The sequence below is a fragment of the Punica granatum genome, chromosome 7 (assembly GCF_007655135.1).
Source record: "Punica granatum isolate Tunisia-2019 chromosome 7, ASM765513v2, whole genome shotgun sequence".
NCBI lineage: Eukaryota > Viridiplantae > Streptophyta > Magnoliopsida > Myrtales > Lythraceae > Punica > Punica granatum.
The window spans coordinates 7,332,713-7,356,012 of NC_045133.1; the positions used below are offsets into that span (position 1 = coordinate 7,332,713).

The following is a 23,300-nucleotide window of genomic DNA, read 5'->3' on the forward strand; positions in this document are numbered from 1 at the left end:
CTGTTTTGCTTGCCACTTTCAGTGATTGTAGTGAACTATGTTCACCAGTGTCAGCTGCCGTCTCCCGGAGCAAGGCCGCCGGAGGTTTCACAGGCCTTAGTCAATGTTGACAAGGCCTTAGACGATGCCGACATAGCCGCGGTGGCTGGCATGGGCTCGGGGAGGTGGTCAGACGGCTGACCTTTGCCCTACTGAAAATTTTCTACAAACCCCGTCTTGAATTTTTCTTTAAAATTTTCGTTGTCTAATTGAGGTCAATTTTTCTGGTGTGCTGGCTATGACGAGTCGTGCGCAAGAGAGTCAACTTGGACAAAAAAAATATATAAGGGGAGGTGGCATAATTCTCCTTAGGGGTAATTTCTCTAATTTTTAGGTTGTATTCATGTATGGAGATCATTCATTTTGTTGCACGAGATAATACCATTAATTTTAATAAATATAATGTGTATATAAGACCATCGCTGCCACAAATGATATGATATAGTCACACTTATAGGACTATCCGTGCCTTGCATGAAGTTATTTACAATTTTCATAATAATTAAATAAGTATTATAAATTACCCAGATACTTCACGTAGAAAATAATTCACAAAGAATATTGTGCTATAATATCTGATAGTAATCATAGAAATTTAATAAATGAAAAAATAATATTTAAAAATGTATATATATATATACATATATACACTAATTGGAATACATATATCTACGTACATTATTATCCATTTATTTTGTAATAAATTTTTATCATTTATTTACGGTTTAAACAGTGAAAAGTTACATAATAATATTAAAAAAATTATAATTAAGTTCGACCAACAGAGTTAAATATCACTTAATATAATATTTATATAATTAAATTGCATGAAAGGACATGTAAAGTGATGACGCGACTTTACGAGATATTAGCTTTGTAAGGTGAATACACGAGAGACCGACAAAATAGTTTGTTGTTTTATATATATCTGTTAAATTATTTTAAAAGAAAACTACATTTGTCCTTGAATTTTATACTAATGGAACTATCACGGTTGTTAGAATTATATAGACCGCGGAGTGCAGGAATACAATTTGGTTCTGATAGTAAAAGTCACTAAATATTTTTAAAATATATATAATCCCATGCATAGCAAGGGACAATCTCTATTATTATATAAATTTATTACATTCTGACATGATTTATGTATATGCAGTAACTAGCTTTTCTCGAACATCCACCTTACATTATATATACATGTCCCTCTTTCGATTTCAGTGGTAGTTCTTCCGGAGTTTTTCTTATTCTCCGCATATACTTTGAAATTAATATATATGTTGAAAGTAATTTATAGCGATTTCTTTGCCTTTTAGCTTTTTCTTAGAAATTCATGATTCTCGAAAACATTTTTCTTACTTTTTACTGAAGCGGAATACATAGTATGGATAATTTGAAATATGTTATTCTGGTTTCAAGTGATTAGAGAAAATTCATGTTCAAGAGATATTTATCACTTAGTAAGTCGACATTGTTCAAATTTAGATTAATTGGACCTAGTGAATTTCCAAATATCAGTGCTACACATATAAGCTTAAATTAATGCCGAATTGAAATACATTTTTTAAAATAAATGTGAGTTAATTTTAGATAAGTTGATACTTGTTATTCTTAGGTTAAATTAACGACGAATTGAAATATATTTTTTTAAATAAATATTTTTTTATTTTAGACGTGTCGATGCTTGTTATTTTTAGTTAAGATATTGGATGCGAGTGTTGTAATTAAAGAAAATTCACGATTGAGAGATGTTTTATATTCTAAGTCGACTTCGCTCAAAGCTAGATTAGTCGGGCATAGTGGATTTGAAAATTTCAATTGATACACGTCAGGGGAAGATAGTTATACTCTTCAATTAAATAAAAAAATATTCAGCAAAAAAAATTAAATAAAAAATTAACAAAAATTTAATTTCTTCCTTTTCTTTAAATAAGGGGGGAGGGGGTGGCTGAGGGTGGGAAAATTCACCCTACTCGCCATCTCCATGAACCCTAATAACAATTTTAATTATACTAGTGTAAAGACCAGCGTGATACATGAACCAATTACTAAAATTTAGAGATAGAATTTTATGATAATTTTGAACAAATTATAAAAATGCATTTTCTATATTCAAATTAAAATTTTCTTTATTTCATGCAATACTACATGTGAAAAAGATTTCAATTGAAAAAATATAATTTTTTATATATAAGTAAGCACTTTATTTGGACAGTACAAAATCTAAAGCACAACAATTCAAATATATTCCCGCGGTTTTGCGGGTTCTCAACCGACATAGTTTTGCCCCCTTTCTTCTTCATTGAAAGAGTAAAACCCAAGATATCGCAACAGATTGAGTTTGAGTTGATCTGCTGAAACCGTAATTCAGATTCCGGCTCACCGTCAGCGTCTTCTCTCCAGTGCAGCCTACGACCTCCTCCCCATCGATCTCTTTCTTCTCCAAAGCTTCACAAAGGCTTTTACCGGCTGCTGGTATGTCTCAATCTCAAACTTGCTATCATCAATTTCAAAAAATCCTGATTTGCCAGCGCTACTATCATTAGAATTTAAGCCAAGACTATCTCGATGATTTGACGTTCGGACTGATTTTACGCAAAATTTCATCTTTTATGGGATATTTTCGGAATCGGTTCGAATATTTGTTTGTTGCTTATTGTGATTATGGCAGTTGTAATCGGAGAACTGTTCTACTCAGTTTGTTTATGAAATCTCATAGAAATTCCGGTTTGCAGTGCGATGGGAAAGATCCATAATGGAACCAGCCAGAGCCTGGACCGTACCACTAGGAGCAGTCGCCGGACCTGTGAACCCAACGACAACTATGGCGTTGATTCTGGCAGCAGAAAGAAGAGAAAATCCTTGAGGGACATACCAGAGGAGGAAATTGCAGCATACGTGTGGCGGAAGGCTTTGCGTGTGGGAAAAAAGTTGAAGTCCCAGACAGTCGCTGGATATTTGAACACTTCGAATCCGTTTGGCGATTCGAATCTCAACGAAAGATTTGTTTGGAAGAAGAAGATGGAACGGGATATTGAAGCTGAGAAGAAGAGGCAGAAACAGAGGATGGCAGAGATCGAGAAAGTGAGGAAGAGGAGGGAAGAACGAGCCCTTGAAAAGTCGCTGCATGAGGAAGACGGGGCTTTGCTCGCTCTGGAACGTGCCCGTGCGGTGTTCCAAGGCTGGGAGAAGGGAGATGGAGAGTTTCATTTTAATCAGACTAAACTCCGGCCGGAAATACGTTTACGTGAAGGCCATGCGAAGCCAATAGATATTCTCACCGGGCACCTCAATGGTCTGAGCAGTTTGAATATTGAATTGAATGATCCTTGCATGGTTTTCAAGGGCTTGACAGTGAAAGACACAGAAGAGCTTCGTGACGACATCAATATGCATTTGGATTCGGACACTGAGATGGGAACACGTGTAGAGTACTGGAATGCAGCGCTTTTGGTTTGTGATTTTGAGATAGGCAAAGCTCGAAGAAAGGACGCACTTGATCGAGCTCGTGTCCATGGAGAAGAACCTGCTGCAGAATTGCTTGCCGAAGAGAGAGGCGTGCACGATAGCATTATAACGGATGTGAGAGATTATCTTCTGCAGAAAACGTACAAGGAGCTTGAGAACATACATTCTAGTGTCAAGAGTTGGCTTGGTTCCGGTACAGCGAAGGTCGTAGAGTTCTGGGAAGTTGTTCTTAAACAGATCAGCATATGCAAGGCTAATGCTTTCTTGAAAGAAACGAGTAAACATCTCCAACGCCTGAAGCAACATATAGAGGAGGATGGACCCGAGCATGATGATACTCGAGATATCTCCCAGGAACCAATGGTGCAAGAAGAAACCACGAAGAATGAAGAGGAAACTGGATCATTATCTCATTTGCTTCTGCATGGTGATGATAATGAAGAGGCCATCAGTCCCGGAGTGGACAGGGCAGCATTGGAACGAAGAAGATTGGCAGTAATACAACAAAGATGACATCAAGAAGCAGCTGCGACATCAAAGGCAGCTTCATCAGAAGATAACTTTGAAACGAAGGCCATGGAAGCTATGGGAGCTATGGAAAAGGGGGATAAAGTTCTTGGATCAAGCTCAGAAGTGAAGCTCGGCTCGAAGGTGTACTGTTGGCATGATAAGTTCCAGCTTCGGAAGCTGAAGTATTTCAACCGTGTGCACTCCGGTTATGTGTGGAACAGGTACAATCAAACACATTATGATCAGGATAACCCACCTCCCAAGATGGTGCTCGGTTACAAGTTCAACATCTTCTATCCCGACCTCGTTGACAAGTCCACAACGCCAACTTATATGATTGAGAAGGATAATAATACCTGGAATTAAGCCATTAATGCAGTAACTCTCGATCCAAACTTACTAAGCTTCTTCGAATCGAGTTTTCCTCTGTATAGACGAAATGTGTAGGAAGGTGATACTAAAATCCTGTATCTAGACAGTTGCCTCTGCAATTATACTCATGTTGAATTGATGTTACTCTGTAAAATACGAAATTCCGATAATTGAGAGCTTCTGATATCATAATATTACCTTTAGTTTCTCTCATCCAGTGAAGATTTTTCACTTTCATCACCGTCATTTGTGGATATTGTCAAGTGTTTCTTGCACTAGAAGGTCAGGATTTATTCGATTCCGAGATAATGAGAGCTTAAAGTATAGACATTACCCTCTTGTCTTATTAATTTATCTTTCGCCTTACCAAAATCACCCATTTATATTGCGCATGGTGGATGAAATGGAGCAAGCAGAGCACCCAACATGACAAAGATCAGCCCGACCGAATCCCAAACCTAGCCCCCACGGGTAGATACCGGTTTGTCGCTGAAATGCCATTTTGAGTAAGAGAAGCACGATGCAGACAGTAGATCTTCCAGAATGTTGCATTATGACCTCCATCTTGTCCTCAAATCGCTCAGGTCGACGGCTCACGATTATCGCTAAAATTGCATTCAGCATAGGTACTGTGGCAATACAAAATTGCAGTCCTGATATATCGCCATGTAACAAGTGATCCAAAGATTAATTTTCACAAGAGGACCCGTGAAATAAAATGTGAAACGACATTGCCTTTGTCAGGGGCTGTGTATAAACTTTATAATCCGAATCGCTCAATCAAGAACTTCCTTTTAAACATTCGACACAGCCCCTGTGAACCCTGGAATTCCACCGACTCAGAATCTCTCTGTCATCGATCCATGACTAACCGGGGGACACAAAGACCTAACAGAAACCCTCCCCAAAGACCCACAAACCAACTCAAGCAACATCTTTTAAGTCCACACAACCGTGTCGCTGCCAGAAAGATCGTTTTTCGGGCAACTCTACACTTTCTTTTCTTGAAAAGCCCCAACCAGGTTCAGGAAACCCGATCGGACTGCACAGCATTATGTTTTTTTCTCATGCATAGCGTACATGTTTTCCTTTATCAGTCATAGTAGATTCAGTTTTTTCGCTTTGACCAGAGAGATGAGAAAGTTGAGCCGAGCTGCTGAACTGAGCCAAGCCTGAGACTACGACCGATTATGTGATGGAGTCCTCTCAGATCCATGCCTTTGGCGGAAGCTGCTGGTCCTTAAGCTGGGGTCAGATCCACCAGGGGCAGGTGGGTGGAAGACGGCCCAACCTGGGTGATCCCTGTCGACTTGGCTCAATGACATGGAAGGCAAATGATCTCTCTCCCATGCATGAAACCGAACTGATGCTGGGATCTCTGGTTCTTGAAAATTACGGCCTGATGAAGAACTTGTGGGGATGAAGTACAGCCCACTACTTTGCTCTGATGATGAGGCTGCTACTGACCCTACGTGGGCCATACCTCTGTGGCTACTCGATCGCCTTGTACCAGGAACGGTGTGGCTGTGAATGGCTGGACCACCATTAGGTTGCTGCTGTTGGTAGTACGCTTGCAGGGCCTGGACTCGGTCCCGAGACCGAGCGTTACTTCCCGGATAAGGAGGGATTAAGGTTGATGCTACTGAGCTCCCAGACCTTGTTCCAGAACTAGACAGAGCAGATAAACACCAGATGGGGTCAGCTTGAGAGAATTTGTATGATACAGATGTTTTATCAACTCTTCACATCTTACAGACAAGCGCCCAATGTTCAAATGCAGAAGATAAGGTAAAAGGATTCTAATCCTAGGCCAAGTATTCTGTCAAGAATTTCAGACCAGAACAACAGATAATGATTATTATAGATCCCGTGGGGTCCCATCACAATCAGTGACACACCAGCTAGTCCATTAGTATATGACCATAGATCATGTTTGCTATGATGGAACAAAATCACCCAAAAAAAAAAAAGACAGCTCCAAGAAAATCTTCCATTTCTTCAATCCAATCATGACAGTAGGGTAAATGTTAAGACATTTGCACTATCATCGCTGAAATTGTACTGCACCTCATCATTACTTTCAAACGAAAAATTTATGATACTCTTCCAAACAAAAGGATAGACAGAACAAAAGACATACAAATAGTACTAATACAACTCTTTTAAGGAAAAATAGGCTTCTGATTTGTACCTGTGACTCTGACCAACAAGGAATGGATGCATGAATGATCCTGATCTGGGCAGATCTGCATTGCTCCTACTTGATCTAGAAACAGTAGGTGGGCCTGAAGCTTGATCAGCGGCACCACCAACACGGCCACTGCTAGCTGAGAAGGGAGGAGAGTGGTGGTCCCAGCTATGAAAATGATGGTCCATGGAGGGATAAGCAAAGTTACCAATTTCAGCGCTGGGACCATTCCAGGGGTTACTAAAACTAGCATCCGTGACACTGCCACTGGAGCTTGATGTGGAGGGATGATGCATTGGTCCGAAATAGGCAACATATGGGCATGGGTGAGCAGCAGATGATATGGCTGTGTGTTCAGCAAAGACAGCATGCTGACCCAGAACATCGTGATCTGCATTTCACCATTAACCACATCTTCATCCTCCAAAAAGAAAGAAAGAAAAGGGACAAAAAGAAAATTTTATTTGCTGATAAGATCATTTAAATCTTACATGCAGCTGATGGAAAATCTCCCTCCCTGCATAAAAGAGAGAGATATATCAGGAAGAAGTTATCGTAATAGAAAGAAATGACAGAAGGGTACTAACATTTATTTCATCCATCAATCTATAAAAAAAAAAAAGAAATATTTCATTGGTCTTCCATATATTTCATTTCCTACATTAATAGCGAAACAGAAAGAATGCACTTTCGAGTGCCAGGGGCGCCAAAGGAGAAAAGCGGCTAGAAGCAAGAAGTATGGATTCAAGCTTACTCAAATGATGATGGAAGCCTTGCTAGTTGATTAAATGGACACCAGTGGACACCAAAGGACTGCAAGCATAATCCAGAAAGAGAATTTTCAAATGGCATTGATACTTAATATGGAAGCGTCGACTCATTTACCCAAAGTAAACATCCTTTTGAACATCTATCTATCAATTAAATCATTATGATACTCATTGAATTTTTATGTATCAATTAAAGCATAAGAAGAAGAAGAAGAAAGGTTGGATATCTTTCCATCAATTAAAACATCTCAAATACCTAGGGTTTAGGTACCACAAATAAATATCAAGACTCAGTGCAATGTGGGTGGTAATGCGAGACAAAATCCATTTTGTAGTAATTAGTCTTTCTCCTTTAAGATCCCACCTACTTCTTGGAATTCTCAGCATCCTGCATCTCCAATTTCATTGCCTAAAATGTAACGGAAGAACCTACAATAAAAGCAACTCAGCCAGAGATATAGCATGTGTGATTTCTTTAACTAAATTCAGCGAGATTTATGCTTTCTTTATTTTAATGCTAAATTCAAAGGTGGTTATATACTTCTGACTTAGCTAACTGACATTAGTTTGGCCCCAACAATATGAGACGAGGACAAAAACTCGAAGAAACAATTAAAGCAATTGGCTTCGTCGTTAGAATTCTTTTGAGCTAAAGGGGAAAGGAGAGGAGAACAAAAATCATCTCCCTCTACCCATACTCTAGGCAGGAACAAACTCCAAATGCTAATAAAATAAAGATTACACAACCAAGCCAAGAAACAATAAATAAATAACAGTCCAGCAGAAGATGACAAATTAAACAAACTGTAAAGGCTACAACTGAATGCATAAAAATGCTTACCATTTCAGAATAACTTAAATCATAAAGATCCTCATCATGTGCCCACTCGTCCATGCTAAACTCAGGAACTGTATGGCAACCATTTGCAAAAAGCCATTGGCCTTTCTCAACCTTCCGACAGTTAGGGCACTGCATCGCACCCTTAACATTGAATGCTGAACCAATGCAGTCTGAATGGAATCACGTAAAAGGATTTATTAATAAGGCCTACAGACTGAATGCAGTTGGGTATGCTCTGGTTTTGCAAAATAGAAAAGCGTATAAGAAGAATCAGCATAAACAGTTTAAGTGGTTCACACTGACATCGTTTATTGGTTGTTGATATAGCCTATTGGAATTTAGTCATCATAAGGGCATGGATAATACATATATGACAAAAATGCATCAGTCAGCTTACACAAAGAAGAAGCATATCATCGAACCTCTATGGATCCACTACTAAACATTGTTTTCCTCTAGAAAAAGAAAAAGCATATCCCAAGGTAATTGCACCACCAACTCTTTTCCAGTACGAAGCATACGTATCAACTGAAAAGCTGGGAATATCCAAGGAACTATGAAGAAAATACGAACTTGATACATCCATAGAATTGGCCAAGTAGCAGCCACGACATGAGAAAAAAATTAAGGGAGAAAATTAAGTACAAACAGAAGTAGTAAATGCAAAAGGAAATTAAATACCATCATCAAGTAGGCAATCTACTAACTTCCGCAATTACAAACATATTCTAACCGCCATTCAAACTCAAAAGGAAATATCATGAAAGAGAAAACACGTAAGGAGATGCTTCAATCACAAATCTTAGGAATAGACTTTACAGTAAGCACAAGGTACTATATGACTATCTAGTATTGCCGGGTTACATCGGACAAATTATAGGCGTGGCAGAAATAAGACAGATTAGTCCCCTTCCCATTAGGTCTTTTGATTTCTATGAAATGTCCCGTACATCATTAGCACAGTAACTATTGTCTGGTATAGGCTAGAACGGCATAAACTCGACACTGAATGGGCTCTTCTTCAGTCTTTTGCAAAGAAATAGAAAACAAGGAAGCTGCCTCAGGGGATAAGAACAGTCTCTATCTCACGACTTAATGATTAGTCATCCTTGGTTCTCATTGACCAAATTAACATGAGAACAAATTATTTTTGCAACTCTGGAAGATACGATATGGGCAAATGGGCGTTCTTATCAACAAACATATCTAGATTAGAAGCAGGACTAGGGGATAAGTTGCTAATGTGTTATAAAATGGATATAAAATGGACAAAGAATGGCAATTCATCGTGCCAGAAATCATACCAATCCTGTGCTTATACTTGACTAGATCAAATTCAGCTGGACCAAGATTGAAACGGTCTAATCAGTTCGAATTTTTTCAGGAAATGAGTCGATCTACTCATCAAGCAAGCTCATTACGCATAAAACTAACTCAGTCATGACACGAGTACTCTAAATTCATCGAGTTAAGCGTGTCATTTCGACGAGGCAATATCACGAAACAGTCAAAGCGGATCTCAGAATTCTGATGAATCATTCATACTGGGCCTCCAACCGAAATTCTAAGCTCAAGCAATTAAAATATCAGAAAGGGGAAAAAAAATTCCGAGCTAAACGGGAGATGCTGCAAATCGGATCTCGTTAATTCGAGGCAATGAGCCGAATTACGCAAGAACACGATCAAACACAATCATCTACGGCTTACCCAGGTGAAACTGGTGACCGCATTGAAGCTTAGCCCAGGACCGATCACCGTTGTCAGTGACAGCCTCGAGGCAAATCGAGCATGGGACAGCGGACTTCCCACCGCCGTCGTCTTCTACCGCGAGGTCAGCCTCGCCCTTCAACCCCATCGCCGGAGCAACCAACGACCGACGAAAAACCCTAGCCTTTCTCTCAGGTCAGTCAGGAAATGGGCATGAGCAAAATTCCTCGGAGATAAATTAACTGCACGCCGTCCTCCTCCTCGTTCACGGAATTGAGGGTTTCGAGATGATCGACGCTAAGAGATGATCGGATTTGGGAAGAAGAACCGGAGATTGGAAATTGAAGGAAGGAGCCCGCTGTTTCTTCCGATGGATTCAGAGATTGTATGATTATTATCTATTTTATTTATTTATGAATTATTGCTATTAATTAATCAATTATGATAGTAATATTATATCAGTATTATTATTATGATTTAATTTAATTATTTGTTATAACAAGGAAGTTGAGTAGGTGGTCGGTTTCTCTGATTTTCTTACCCCGTTGGATTTGGAGAGAGGATTGGCTGTCCGGACGGGAAACGGACGGCTGCGATTGCCGCTGTCTGTCTCGTGTACGGTTGAATTTTGGCTGACGATTGTTGGCCGTGTCTTTCTCTCTCTTCTTTCTTTCATATCGACTTTCATTTTCTCATTTTTCTAATTTATATATTATTATTATTATTATTATTTATATCTCTTGCCTCAACCGAGATCGATGTATTAGTATAGACCGTCGGTCCATAATCTGGTAGAGCGGCACATAGGCTCGAAAACTTTTAGTCCGTCCAATGACATATTTCTCGAAAATCGGAATCGAATTTCAACTGTTACTGTTATCGTCGTTCGGGTACATTTACAGTGATCAATCATTATATATTTTTCGATAAGCTAAAGGTTTTCTTAGCAAAATGTGGAAGTTAGTTCTGCAAATCATGACAATTGCTAATCATTTATTCTAACCAACCATCTTTGGGCACTCAATAATGGCAACCACGATTAACATCAAATTCCTAATGCAGTATACGCAAGAATTCCTCGGTTTGTTCCGTTAGTTTTCCTGATTACCGTTGTTCTCCTTATTCGTATCCCGTCCTTCTAACTTGAAGTTGAAGCCAAGTTCCGTGACGGCGTTAGTCCAACGCATTGCACAACGAAGAGCTCGAAATAAGCTGGTTTGGCATCTAAAATTTGACTACCTCAGAGGAAGGTACGACGCAGGTACGTAGACATGGGAAGGATTATCAGCGCGTGAAACATATGCTGTGGAACAGGTCATTGAGCTGTGTTGACCATTAGGGTCTTTGAAGATGCATTTAACAATGACAATCATAGTTTTGTTTTTAAAATTATTTATTTACTTATTTATTTATGGTTAAGAGACTGCCATAATTTATTTTTTTAATGTGAGTTTAATATTCGAAAACCCAATTGAATCATGAGTAATCCAATCAAGCTGCGTCGACTCACTAAGGACTAGAACTCTCTCCACGTGAATTTTTTGCATTCACAATAGCTCGAGTTCGAGATCTTACTTAAACGGAATAAATATTGAACCGTTTAAACCAACCCAACCTTGCCATAATTTATTTTAACACCAACATCAGGTGTCAGTCACGAGTTGTCAGTAGTTACACAACTGGGACATGTTAGAGAATTCATATAGCCAGCAAATGATGTCAGAAGGTAGCACGGTAATATCGAAAAAGCATCACAGCCCAGTTTTGATGATATCCAGCAAGGAAATTTCTATGGCGCGGTGTACCCAGCACCGTCTCGGGGGAGGGAAGAGATCCAATGGAGCTGGGGCACGGCATGACTGATCCAACCCGACAATTCAAGTGCTTATGTTAGCGCGAATCATAATTCCTAGTTCAAGACGGAAACATGAGAAATTGATCGAATGAAATCAAATTCCGAGATGAAATCCCTCCAAGTCCATAAGGACCAGCATTTTCCATTTTAGCTCATCAATTCATGTAATGGATAAGCCCTGATCGCTTGCAGCTTCAACTTGAAAATCCATCCACCTGAGGTTTCAGGACTTACTTGTCTTCGGCTTATTCACACCCAGAGGCTCACAAGCTCGGTGTTTGCAAGTTGAAGGATTGGCCTACGCATAGTAATTCAAGCTTGCTTTCTTCTTTGCCTGTACTGGAATAATGCCTTCGTTGAAGTCCTCGTGGGTCACAGCCCGTATAAGCCCAATAAAAATTTAATATGGTATCAGATCTTAGGTTATGCGTATGCGTATCTATACGCGGGTGTGCACCCACACCACGCCAGACCCAGTATATCGAGTGCAGCCAAGAGTGCGCCTCGTGTTAGTGTCCCTCCTCGCCCGAGCACGGAAGATGAGCCCAGCTCGAGATCAATTGTTGAGTGCGAGTATTTAAGGGCACGTAATAACGTGTAGGCGGAAATAAACCACATGTTGCACATGAGGACGGGTATTGAGGAGTAAAATGAGATAAATCCCACATCGGAAAAGAAAAGGAAAATCCATGGATTAATATATGACTTGGGTACCACCACTTATCAGCTTGAGCTTTTAAGCGAAAATAGACCCCAGTCCATATAAGCCCAATGAAAATTTAATAGGTAGGATGCGGGAATTCGACTTTTCGGTCCAATCGACCAGACTGCATAAGTGCAGGATCCAAGATATCAGCTCTGTTTGTTGCAGCAATCACCTGTTATTATACAATTTTAGGTCAAGGCTCACAGGGTACTCCTAGTCTAGTAATGGCCATAATATTCTAAGGCCATGTTTGGTAAGATGGAATATCTACCCAAGGTATGACCTAAGGGGCAATTTTGTTCTACTCTATTCCTACTCTCTCGTATCTAGTATGATATAACGTGCAGCTTCCAGAAATCACACAAACAGAATAAAGTAGGAGATGTCATCTCGCAATAACATGAATTGACAGGATCCAATTTCTAAGCCAATGTCAAAAATGAAAAGGTTGCAAGCATGTGACGAAGACTAGAAGGATGTAGATATGAAACGTATATCAAGGAGGATTTGAGACCTTAATCCTGTCATCGCTACTAAAGCCATCAAGCTGGTTGAGTAATTCCAACATTGTCAGCAGCACCTCCCCATCTCCACTTACTTCGCAGCACTCGATAAAAATAGTTTCAGTAAACAGCCAAAAATTAAGCACAGAGAATCTGATCCAAAAATTTCATGACCAGATGGCCACACAACTTCTTTCTGTCACATATTTTTAACTTATTTCTGAAGATACATGTTAAAAGTTGGTGCACGGTAATTGGTAAATACAGCACGAGGATCAAATAAACAAGTTAGTACTGGTCAAATCGCTTTGTCCCCGATAGCATCAATTTCATCAATGAAATGGCTAACCCAATAACGAAAGTTTCGTAAGGGGACTGGAGCAGGCTACCATGAGACAAAAGATCTCTATGAATGTAACAACTACAAGTCTACAAGAAAAGACCTCATGATAGACAATATGGGACTTCACCACCCATCAATGAAATTTATTGTTAGGTAAATCGGTTGATACATGTGGATTTCTCTTTTGCAAGCTGGAAAGCATCTCAGACAAGCTTTGCTCCATCTCCAATAAACATCTAGAATAGCCAAATGATAATAACCAAGCACATTAGCTGGTATAAAAGACCAACATGAAAATGCGAAATTCATAAGGCCGAAGGTCCCTCATATGTTAAAGACCCATAGTCAACGACTAACAAGGACAAAGATTATTTGATGGTCTGAACAGCTGGATAGTCAACTAATTAACAAATATATATATATATATATATATATATATATAATAATTCAATGCTTTCAAAGGCTAAAAGTCGGTAGTTTACTGTCACAATAACAAAGTGAAAATTGATTGATATTAGATTAATACAGCTATACCTGCACAAGCTGAGGGCCAGCCAGCTTCAGGAAGGTTGCGATTGTTTGAGCAGCACAAGCACGAGTCATTAAGGTTTTCCCAGTACCAGGAGGTCCATACAACCATATTCCCTTGGGAGGACAAATTCCTAACTTCTGAAACCGCTCTTTATGTGTCATAGGCAAAACAATAGCCTCCACCAATTCTTGTATCTGTTTCCAACAATGCACAGGGTCAAGAATCTTGTACAATAGATTGTGTCTAGTACTGTTTAGCATTAGCACAGCAGGAAACTTACATGCTTCTCCAGTCCTCCAATATCACTATAATCTTCAGTCGGCTTTTCGTCAACCTCCATTGCTTTTACACGTGAATCGTATTCAGAGGGCAGAGTGTCCAGTATTAAATAACTATCTTTGTTTACACCAACCAGATCTCCTGGTTTTAACTTGTCGGGATGGACAAGCCCAACAACAGGCAAAAATATCGTCTGTACGTAGCAAGAAGAGAAAAGAGAAACTTCAGAACATTATTTTCTATGCAGCGGTTAACAAACTCAAAAACAGAAATACATTTCACTTAACAAAACTGTAGTAAGCCAGCCAAAACAACTCAATTTTTCAGCAAATGACCACCTAAAACAACATTCACTAATTAAGATATTCTCGCTATCTTAAACCATATCGATGCCAAGACTCAAACGACCCAGCTCAAAGGACCTCAATGATGGAGCAAAAAAACTCATCTCACACATAATTCATACATATCTCATAACAGTTCATATGCCATCACAAAAAAGCCAAGCTCACCTGACGTGTAGACGTCTTCAGGACAACACATTTCCATAACTAATTGTTGATAAGCATTAGAAAGCCCTCCATTTCAACCGATTCTCGATGTACTGTCATGTAAGGCAATTTACAATACTATGGGCACGCGGTATGGACACAGCAAACTTGACAACAAGCTTCCTACATGAAATTCCAGCGACTAGAAATTAGAGCTGATAGTAGCCCCGATTACGCATACAAGTTTTGAAGAGGATTTAAGAGAGAGAGGACGACCGGAGGGAAGGGGAGAGGGAGAGAATCGATTACGAGCAAAGCAACTACCTCAACAATGTAAGTAAGGAAGTTGCTTGTTGAGCTTAATCTTCTCTTGGTTCTCCTTTATCTTCTCGTTGTACGAGTCCAGCTCCAAATTCGTCCTTTACAGCTCTTCCTGTACCCGACAACAACATTTTCCCAGTTGAATCGCGCTGGAAATCCGACAAATTGACGCACGGGGCTCAATTTTGTTATAGCAATTAAACGAAGGGGACCTTAAGGAAGACGAATCTCGTTGTCGAGGAGAAGAGTGGATCTGATGACATCTTCGGGACGCCAACTGGTCGTCTTCCAAGTTGGTGTCTTCGACCATTGCGGCGGCCATGGCTGATGATCTCTACGAGACTAATAATCTCCTCAGACTTGGAAATCATACGGCGGAGAGAGAAGACAATCAGTCCTCCGAGCTCAACTTCTGGTCCAGACTCGAAACTCATGAATCACAGAACTGAAGAAGCTCTTCCGTCTTGCTTGCCTGGGGAGAAAGAAACGGACCTATTGCGTTAATAAGTATATTTTCGGTAGCCCTTTGGCAACAATCATCCGTTGTCGTCCAGCGGTTAGGATATCTGGCTTTCACCCAGGAGACCCGGGTTCGATTCCCGGCAACGGAATTTTTTCTTTTTATATTTTCGTTGCCTTTTAGGACGTTTGTCTGTCTTCAACCGAACGGTGAGTCATTTGTTCAAAGATCCCCCAGGCAAGAGGTCTTTGCAGTTTTAACGAGAATGTTATTTAAAGAACCGATACGGAATACAGGACACTAACCTCGACTAGGCACCATAATATTCTTGGGGAAAGAAACCGGGTCGGCCATCTAGAGGGTAGGTGTGGATGGACATATCGTGATACTTTGTGTATAACATTCAACCTCTATATTACAAAGTCGGATTTCAACACCGCATTTTGTCGGGTGCCTAACTTCTAACTCTAAATCAAAACTTTGACAAGCTCCCCCAGAAAACATCATATATTTTACATTCACAAAAAGTAGACTCCTACTTCGATCTAGCAAGGTCTCAGCAGGCACTCCAGCGGCCGCGAGACATTATCTTCCAAGAATTGCTTCCATGCCTTCAATGGGCCCACGCCCTTGATGCTCTCTACGGGTCTTTCATCTGCAGTCCGACTCATGAACAAGCCTTTCGCTGCGAACCCCATCAAGTCAGGCGGGTCAACAAATCCACGCATCCTTGACATGAATCCGCCTTCGTATAGGAAACCCATCCTGAAGTACCAATCAATGGACGTCCGTTCCTGCTCGCGTCTCACCTCGGAACCTCGTGGAAACACTGATTCTTGACTTTGTGAAGGCTCATCTTTGAGGAATATGTGGCTCCCCATTCCGAATGAATCCCAGTCAATCTGCTGAAGAATTCCCAGAGCACGCTCTGAGTTCTGCACAGACCGGCTGCATAGTTGTATGGATTGTTCTAGTGCTAGCCTGTCGAGCTGACTTTTAAGTTCTTGAAGCCGATGTCCTATCCTTGATGCGACTGAATCATATAATTTCCCCCTAGGGACCCGTTTGGATTCCTCAATATTGAGCAAATCATCAAATAGGATAGGATCCCCGATGAGTACAATCACCTGCAAGCTCCAAGCATAAAGAAATCAGTTTTTTTCTTTCGTTTTTCCTTATTGGGGGGGGGGGGGGGGGGGGGGCAGAGTCCTATTTTAACAGCCCTACAAATTTAACTTTTAGTCCCAACTCTGAACATGAGGTTTTTGAACTTCTATTAATTGATTAACCATAATGTCCTCACCGTTTTGCCAATTCCCGGAATCTTTGCACCGATTGGCATGATATCCTGCATTCCCATATGCACAAATGGGACAACCATAGGAATATTGTCTGCATCCAGGACGAGTCTGCAAGAATATGACATATTGGACCATCTGAACAGTAAGAACTGGCTCAAGAACTGTAAGGAGACGCAATTACAAAAATTGCAGGTTTTCCCCCAAAAGGAGAGGCAACTTGTCTACTTGAGAAATAAAGACCCAGAACGAGTCTAAACATCCATCCTATCATCATAAATCTCCATAAACAGCAAAGTGCTAAAAGCACCTAATTTGGTGCACATACAAGAGGCAGAGACACTCATACCTCCCCACGCCTCTTTTTGGTGATCCCAAGGTTTTCCCACCATCCCGAGATCGGCTACCTTCAGGAAAGATGTGAACCCACCCACCGCTGTTTAATTTGGAAATAGCCATGTCCATGCCCTGCATGATCCCAATAGGAGGAAGGAGAAAACAAGAGTAAGATCAGAGAGCCAAAGTATGACCGACAGCTTTCCAGTAAATAAAATATTAGATCAAAGGGTGGAGAAGTGCCAATTTACCTAACATAAAGGTTCATTTATACAAAAAATACACAGAACCAAATTACAACTCCGAAGATTAGCTGCTAGAAGATTTTTAAGACTAAGTCTTTCCCCTCCTTTTCTGTTGGTTGACATTTGACCCTAAATTTCTTCTTAAAAACATTCATTAAACAGGATTATATATTTGTTTGCCTCTTACATAAAACCAATGAATGTGGTACGCCAATGAGCTTACTCAGGATAAATCAGAAGAAAATTTATTTAAAGTCCATTACCTTTTGATAAATTCCATCACCGCGGGAAACTGGCAGCACCTTTCCACATCGAAAGAAGGCTGAGGCAACAGGATTGGTGAAGCATCGATCAGTGGCACACAGTGTCCATCTGAGATTTTGGGCATCCAAAAGAACATTACGAGGAAGAACGGATGCAATAACAAATGGATCGTCCACAGAAGCAACATGATTGCTGACCTGCAGAACACATGAATGAGATGCCAAAAGAATGGATAACCATATATAGAATGTTAAAAAAGCTAGCTCATCTTGAGGAGCATGTCCTCTGGCATACCGTCAGCAGTGGCTTTCCCTTCGGTCTATTTAACAATGCATCATGTAATTTCTCAGCACCATAAACCTATCGCCAGAAATGAGACAGAAAAATGTAAACTCACCATAAGACCAAAAAAATCAAGAACTTTATAAATGCTTTTGAAGAGGATAGAAGATTAAACAAATGGTAATCTCACCTGGACGCTATTCAGACCATGCATAAACACGTGACACACACTTCCTATGACAGGCACAGCTACTGCCTGAAGCATCCGGAGGATCGCTGAATCTTCCTCTGCATTGAAGTCCTTGCCCACTGCAGAATCGAAAATTTAGCAATTATTTCTTTAGAACAACACCGCAAAATATATATTATATCGTGGAAAAGCAAACAAGCTACCGGATTGCTCCAAGATTTTGGAAGATAATGCAGAATCAGTCAGTCATGCTCCAAGAACCAACCGTTTGGAATGCCAATGCAATAAACCTACTTCCCTGATCACCGCATACGCTATCATAAACCAAGGAGCGAGCATTGAAATTTCCGGCAAAGGCAGCTAAAATCTAAGAGCCGACGCTGTGGCGAAGCCGAAACGAATACCACGGAGGACAGAGAGAGAGTGTTCACCTCGTTTGCGGTAGAAGGACGAGGAAGATGGCAGCGACTCCCTGCGAAAATCACGGTACCTCTGGAGCCAACGCTGAAGGGTCGCGGAGAAGTAGCCGTCTCCGAACATCGGCGGACGGTGGCGGTCCACCGCGACTCTGAAGCGGTCCCGGAGCCGGAGCTGCAGAGACCGCGCCTTGCTCTTCCATAGATCTCCCCTATCGATCAACTGAGCGGCCATGACCAACGAATAAACTTGCGAAGCGAGACGATTGCTTCGATTATACAATGGAGGCCTCAGTCAGATATAGAGAAGGTGGGAGAGAGAGGGAGCGGAAGAGAGAAGTTCGACGTTGTGGCGGAAGAGAGAGAGAGAGAGAGAGAGAGAGATGAAGGGGAAAGAGGAGCTCGCGAGGGCCGACGGGTGGGGAAATTAGTCTACGGTGTGTCGTGTCGCATTTTGGAATCGAGCTATTATTACTGGATGAGGAAAAAAAATATCTCTGGGCCCCACGCATCCGAAAGAAGCATGAGGCTGGGGACCCACTTCATTACTAGGACTTGATAGATTGATCGGTTGCTGGAACTGAAGCAGCGATAGGATAACGGGCCGCAGCCTCGGAGAGGACTACGGGCCTCGGCTGGAAATCATGATTTTTGCAGGGGCTAGTGACCCCGAAAAAATACATATATATTTCAACCTTTTCGCATTTTAACGATTTTAACATGAATTTTTTCCTTCACAAAAAAATCACAAACTATCAATTTAATAACGATATTAGCACGGGTCAATATCTCCATTAATTTTAATGAAAATTGATGATGTGTACATCAAAGTGCCACATATGACACTGTGATTGGCCGATATTTTTTTAAATGAATGAAAAAAAAAAAATTTGAAGGGACGAAGGGAGGAGGTGGACGGTGGCAGGGGCCTCGGCACCGGCCACCGCCCCCCTCCCCCTCCAATTGGGGTCGCGAGATTTCTTGGATTCCCATCGGTCAAGGCCTTGACGTCGGTCACCGACCCGCTTTTTCCCTTCGATTTTTTTAATTATTTTCATTTGAAAAAATATCAGCCAATCACCGTGCAACACGCCGCACTCTGATGGACATGTCAACAATTACTGTTAAAATTAATAGAGATATTAATCCAGTGCTAACATTGTTATTAAATCAATAGTTTGAGATTTTTTGAGTAAGAGAAAAAAATTTGTGCTAAAATCATTAAAATGTTAAAAGTTTGGAATTTTTTTTGTTACTAGTTTTATAGTCCCGTGCGTTGCACGAATTCAATTTCATATATCTCTATATCATTTATTATGGTAATTATTTACATTTTCACACACCAATTTTTCTTATTAAAAATAGTAATAATTTTAATTTATAAATAACAACCTTCAATAATTTTTTATGTTAGAGTGAGTTCATTATTATAATAATAATTTAAAACTAATTATTTCAATAAATATGTGTCATATTTTCAAAAAACTATTAATATAAATATGTTGCTATATTAAGTTTTGTAATTATGATAAAAGTTTGATTCGCCTTTTTGTTAAACATCGTTTAAAAGATCCTTAGTTTTAAGTTCTATTTTTATTTCATTTATAACTTTAAATTCATAGTGCTATATCATAATATGAAGCATAATAATTTTTTTTATAACTTCTATATATTATCAGTTAATTTCTTTGTAATGTTTATATCATTTACGTTCAGTATATGTATATGTTCATTTTAGTATATTCATATACATATATATATATATCATTTCTTATAACAATTAGTATGAATTTTGAAATATATATCTACCTCTTGACACAATAAATTTTTTTTAATACTGATTTTATGCTTCGTATGATAATCAATTGATAAAATTATACTAACTTTTAATGCTTCTATAAATATTCTCAAATAGCTGTCTCAATTACTGTACATTGTGTATTTAATCAATCGTTCTATATTACATATTTACACAAATTTGATGACACATTTTTGAAATATGAAATTTTATGACACACTTATTTCAAATATTTATGTTGCAGTAAGTTGATATATTATAATAAGAATGACATGATATATAAATTATTTTAAGTCATCTTGTTAGTCTTTTACATAATTTATACTTATTTTATATATTGCAATAAGTTAATATATTTTAAATCATCTTATTAATCTCTTACATAATATATTTTAATTATTTTATTTTATTAATGAGAAGGCATTTATTGTTAAAGAAGCCAATGAATTTACTTTTATGGCCTTATTCTATTTAGAAAATTACTCTTATAACCCCATTTATTATGCGGGTTACAACTTTATATATATACACACACATATAGATTAACCCTGTTTCCAGCACCACCACATTAATAAATGCTCATGAAAACTTTTTTTTAAGTAACTAGTTTTTTTTATCCCGAACCGTTGCACGGGCATTTTTACATATTTCTATATAATTTATTTTGTAATTATTTACATTTTGAAACACCAATTCTCTTCTTAAAAAATTAATAATTTTAATTTTCAAATAATAATCTTCAATAATTTTTTGTTATAAATTAGAGTAAGTTAATTATTATAATAATAATTTCAAAATTAATTATTTCAATTATATGTGTCATTTTTTAAATTAATCATTAATATAGATCTGTCGCATATATTAAGTTTTGCAATTAGGATAAAAAATTGTTTGGTCCTTTTTAAAACCTAGTTTAAGATATCCATATTTTTAATTTTTAATTTTATTTTATTTATGAGCTTAAGCTCATAATGTTGTGTTATAGATTTTTCTTCTATAGGATCATAATTTTTTTATAAGTTCTATATAATAACAAATTAATTTCTATGAAATTTTATACCATTTCCATTGTATATTCATTTTAATACACATACATATATATATATATATATATCATTTCTTATAATAATTAGTTTGAGTTTTGAAAATTTTATTTACTTCTTGACATGGCAAAATATTTCCAATGCTAATTTTATGTTGCCTACGATAACCAATTAATAAAGCTAGACTAATTTTGAATGGTTCGATAAATAATTTCAAGTAACAAAGTTCAATTAGTGTGTTTTGTGAATTTATTTAATCGTTGTATACTACGTGTTTACACAAATTTGAATACATATTTTTTAAATATAAAGTATTATGACATCCTGTTTTCATGTATTCAATTGTTATAAGTTCATATATTATAATGAGAAATGCAATATATGAAATATATATTAATTATTTCAAATTATCTCTATTAATCTTTTAAATAAATCATTTTAATAATTTTGTTTTATTAATGAGGAACATCTAATGATGTTGGAATCAATTTTACTTATATATATGGATATGGATACTCGTGAATACTACTTTTACTTATTACTAGTAAAACTCCCCGAGCTTCGCGGCGGAAGATAAGTTGTTTTTATTATATATAGTATCAACTCCTCAATTGACCAAAAAAACTTTGCCAATGACATAAATAAAAAAATCCTAATTTAGAAACATTTATATATAGTAACAAAAAAAAGTTATTAGATTAGATTCCTTAATATTTTTTAGGTGGACTCTTGAGTATTTTTTAATGTGGTTGAATCTTTCAAAAATTAAACATAACTAAATTTATTGTTCAATATGAAATTCTTCTTGTTGACATTTTAAAAAGTGTCATTAATAAAAAAGTAACTTATTACAAAATTTAAAAATTTTATACAAATAGGTGTTAAAGTATAAACTTATTACCATTTTGAAATATTAAATTATTAAAACCCCCACCTAACCTTTATTTTTTAAAAAATGTATAGAAGATCTCTTTTTTTCAAAGAAATTAAAATAATATATTTCTTTCATCCTTTTAGTAAATGAAATGTAGAGGCTTTGGGAAGCGCCCTTGTTACTATATTAGCTAGGGGTATGCACGGATAATGAGTATATTCGAAATTGGTCGGAACCTATCAGTTAGGGTATGATCCATGTAACTCGTATTGAAAATAAGGTAGGGTCCATATATTAATATTAGGAATTGGTGAAAACAGATTTCGATTCTAGTTCCTGCATATAGGATATCTAGAACCGGAATCGGAAAGGTAATCAAACTCGATAATAATTTCCCATAATTATATTCATATATATTTCTCATTTTTACTTTATCCTCTTCCCTTTTCTCTCTCTCTCTCTCTCGGTAGAAGCTTTGCATTCCTTATTGTCGGCAGCGTTGGTTCAATGACTATAGGTGTGTCCTCGGTGTGCCCTGATCGTATTACGGATGTTTAGTTTTGTGGATTGGTTGATGAGACATATTACTCTTTGATGTATTGTAAATTAATCTAAATCTATGTCTACATTCTGTTTTGCGTAATTATTAATTATTGATGTGACATTTTTTATTTTATTTAGAGAGAAATTTTTTTTTTACAAGTTTCAATATGGTACCAAAAACCTGTGGTATAATACAGATTTCGGAAAGGTTATGATTCCAGAACTCAACAAAATAGGATCTGATTCTAAAATTTTGAGACATGTTCCTTACAGCTGGGGTCCGAATATCGTAAAATAAAAAAAAGGTACCAGGAGCTTAACACCCCTAATATTAGCCTAATATATACATATTGATCTATTTCAAATATTAATATCTTTCATAAATTATATTTTAGTATTTTTTTATTAGTAACGGTACTTTTAAATCAATAGCATCAATTGTTTAGTTTAATAAAGTACGGGGTTCGGATTAGAGGGCAGTTACATGCCTTGATTCTGATAACTTCGATCGGCATAGCAAACCCGCTAGGTTGGCACCAGAATAGAGTATAGCTCTCCTACTAGGAAACTGACCCACAGAGTTCTTATCTTAGAACTGTGGAGGCTGGAATTCAAACTCGAACGTAGAA

General features: G+C 38.1%; 3 protein-coding genes, 1 non-coding gene and 1 pseudogene across 6 annotated transcripts; 2 read left to right on the forward strand and 3 right to left on the reverse strand.

Annotated features, from left to right (window-relative positions):
- The first annotated feature begins 2,031 nt into the window (after positions 1-2,031).
- LOC116213900 (cactin-like) lies at positions 2,032-4,633 on the forward strand. Its single transcript, XM_031549031.1, has 2 exons — positions 2,032-2,511; positions 2,772-4,633. Exon 2 carries the CDS (start codon positions 2,776-2,778, stop codon positions 4,015-4,017), a length of 1,242 nt encoding a protein of 413 aa, XP_031404891.1. The 5' UTR covers positions 2,032-2,511; positions 2,772-2,775; the 3' UTR covers positions 4,018-4,633.
- Positions 4,634-5,062: 429 nt separating this feature from the next.
- On the reverse strand, positions 5,063-10,299 carry LOC116213899 (E3 ubiquitin-protein ligase RFI2-like). Its single transcript, XM_031549030.1, has 6 exons — positions 9,893-10,299; positions 8,186-8,355; positions 7,329-7,387; positions 7,066-7,091; positions 6,578-6,965; positions 5,063-6,054 (listed from the first exon to the last, which is right to left on the reverse strand). Exons 1-6 carry the CDS (start codon positions 10,038-10,040, stop codon positions 5,565-5,567), a joined length of 1,281 nt encoding a protein of 426 aa, XP_031404890.1. The 5' UTR covers positions 10,041-10,299; the 3' UTR covers positions 5,063-5,564.
- A 2,822-nt stretch (positions 10,300-13,121) lies between these two features.
- On the reverse strand, positions 13,122-15,356 carry LOC116214357 (annotated as a pseudogene).
- A 105-nt stretch (positions 15,357-15,461) lies between these two features.
- Positions 15,462-15,533, forward strand: TRNAE-UUC. Its single transcript has one exon. It is a non-coding gene; the product is annotated as a tRNA-Glu (tRNA).
- A 140-nt stretch (positions 15,534-15,673) lies between these two features.
- LOC116214610 (tafazzin) lies at positions 15,674-18,842 on the reverse strand. 3 transcript variants are annotated; one of them, XM_031549993.1, is made up of 8 exons: positions 18,429-18,570; positions 18,201-18,311; positions 17,998-18,116; positions 17,820-17,885; positions 17,525-17,722; positions 17,030-17,148; positions 16,686-16,791; positions 15,674-16,509 (listed from the first exon to the last, which is right to left on the reverse strand). In XM_031549993.1, the coding sequence occupies exons 3-8, from the start codon at positions 18,070-18,072 to the stop codon at positions 15,928-15,930; spliced, it is 1,146 nt and encodes a 381-aa protein (XP_031405853.1). In that variant the 5' UTR covers positions 18,073-18,116; positions 18,201-18,311; positions 18,429-18,570; the 3' UTR covers positions 15,674-15,927. The 3 variants fall into 3 exon arrangements, with proteins under 3 accessions (XP_031405853.1, XP_031405854.1, XP_031405852.1); XM_031549994.1 differs by having other exon boundaries at positions 18,201-18,295; positions 18,429-18,568; XM_031549992.1 differs by lacking the exon at positions 18,201-18,311 and having other exon boundaries at positions 18,429-18,842.
- Positions 18,843-23,300: the final 4,458 nt, after the last annotated feature.

What these genes read in the sequence shown, in the direction of transcription:
- LOC116213900 (XM_031549031.1), top strand. Translation starts at nt 2,776, where the DNA reads ATGGGAAAGATCCATAATGGAACCAGCCAGAGCCTGGACCGTACCACT.
- LOC116213899 (XM_031549030.1), bottom strand. Translation starts at nt 10,040, where the DNA reads ATGGGGTTGAAGGGCGAGGCTGACCTCGCGGTAGAAGACGACGGCGGT. An exon ending in CGGTCACCAGTTTCACCTGG is followed by an intron (nt 8,356 to 9,892) that starts GTAAGCCGTAGA and finishes GATTCCATTCAG; the next exon opens with ACTGCATTGGTTCAGCATTC. An exon ending in ATTTAAGTTATTCTGAAATG is followed by an intron (nt 7,388 to 8,185) that starts GTAAGCATTTTT and finishes TTATGCTTGCAG; the next exon opens with TCCTTTGGTGTCCACTGGTG.
- LOC116214610 (XM_031549992.1), bottom strand. Translation starts at nt 18,648, where the DNA reads ATGGCCGCTCAGTTGATCGATAGGGGAGATCTATGGAAGAGCAAGGCG. An exon ending in AGGGAAAGCCACTGCTGACG is followed by an intron (nt 17,723 to 17,819) that starts GTATGCCAGAGG and finishes TGTGTTCTGCAG; the next exon opens with GTCAGCAATCATGTTGCTTC. An exon ending in TTCCGGGAATTGGCAAAACG is followed by an intron (nt 16,510 to 16,685) that starts GTGAGGACATTA and finishes TGGAGCTTGCAG; the next exon opens with GTGATTGTACTCATCGGGGA.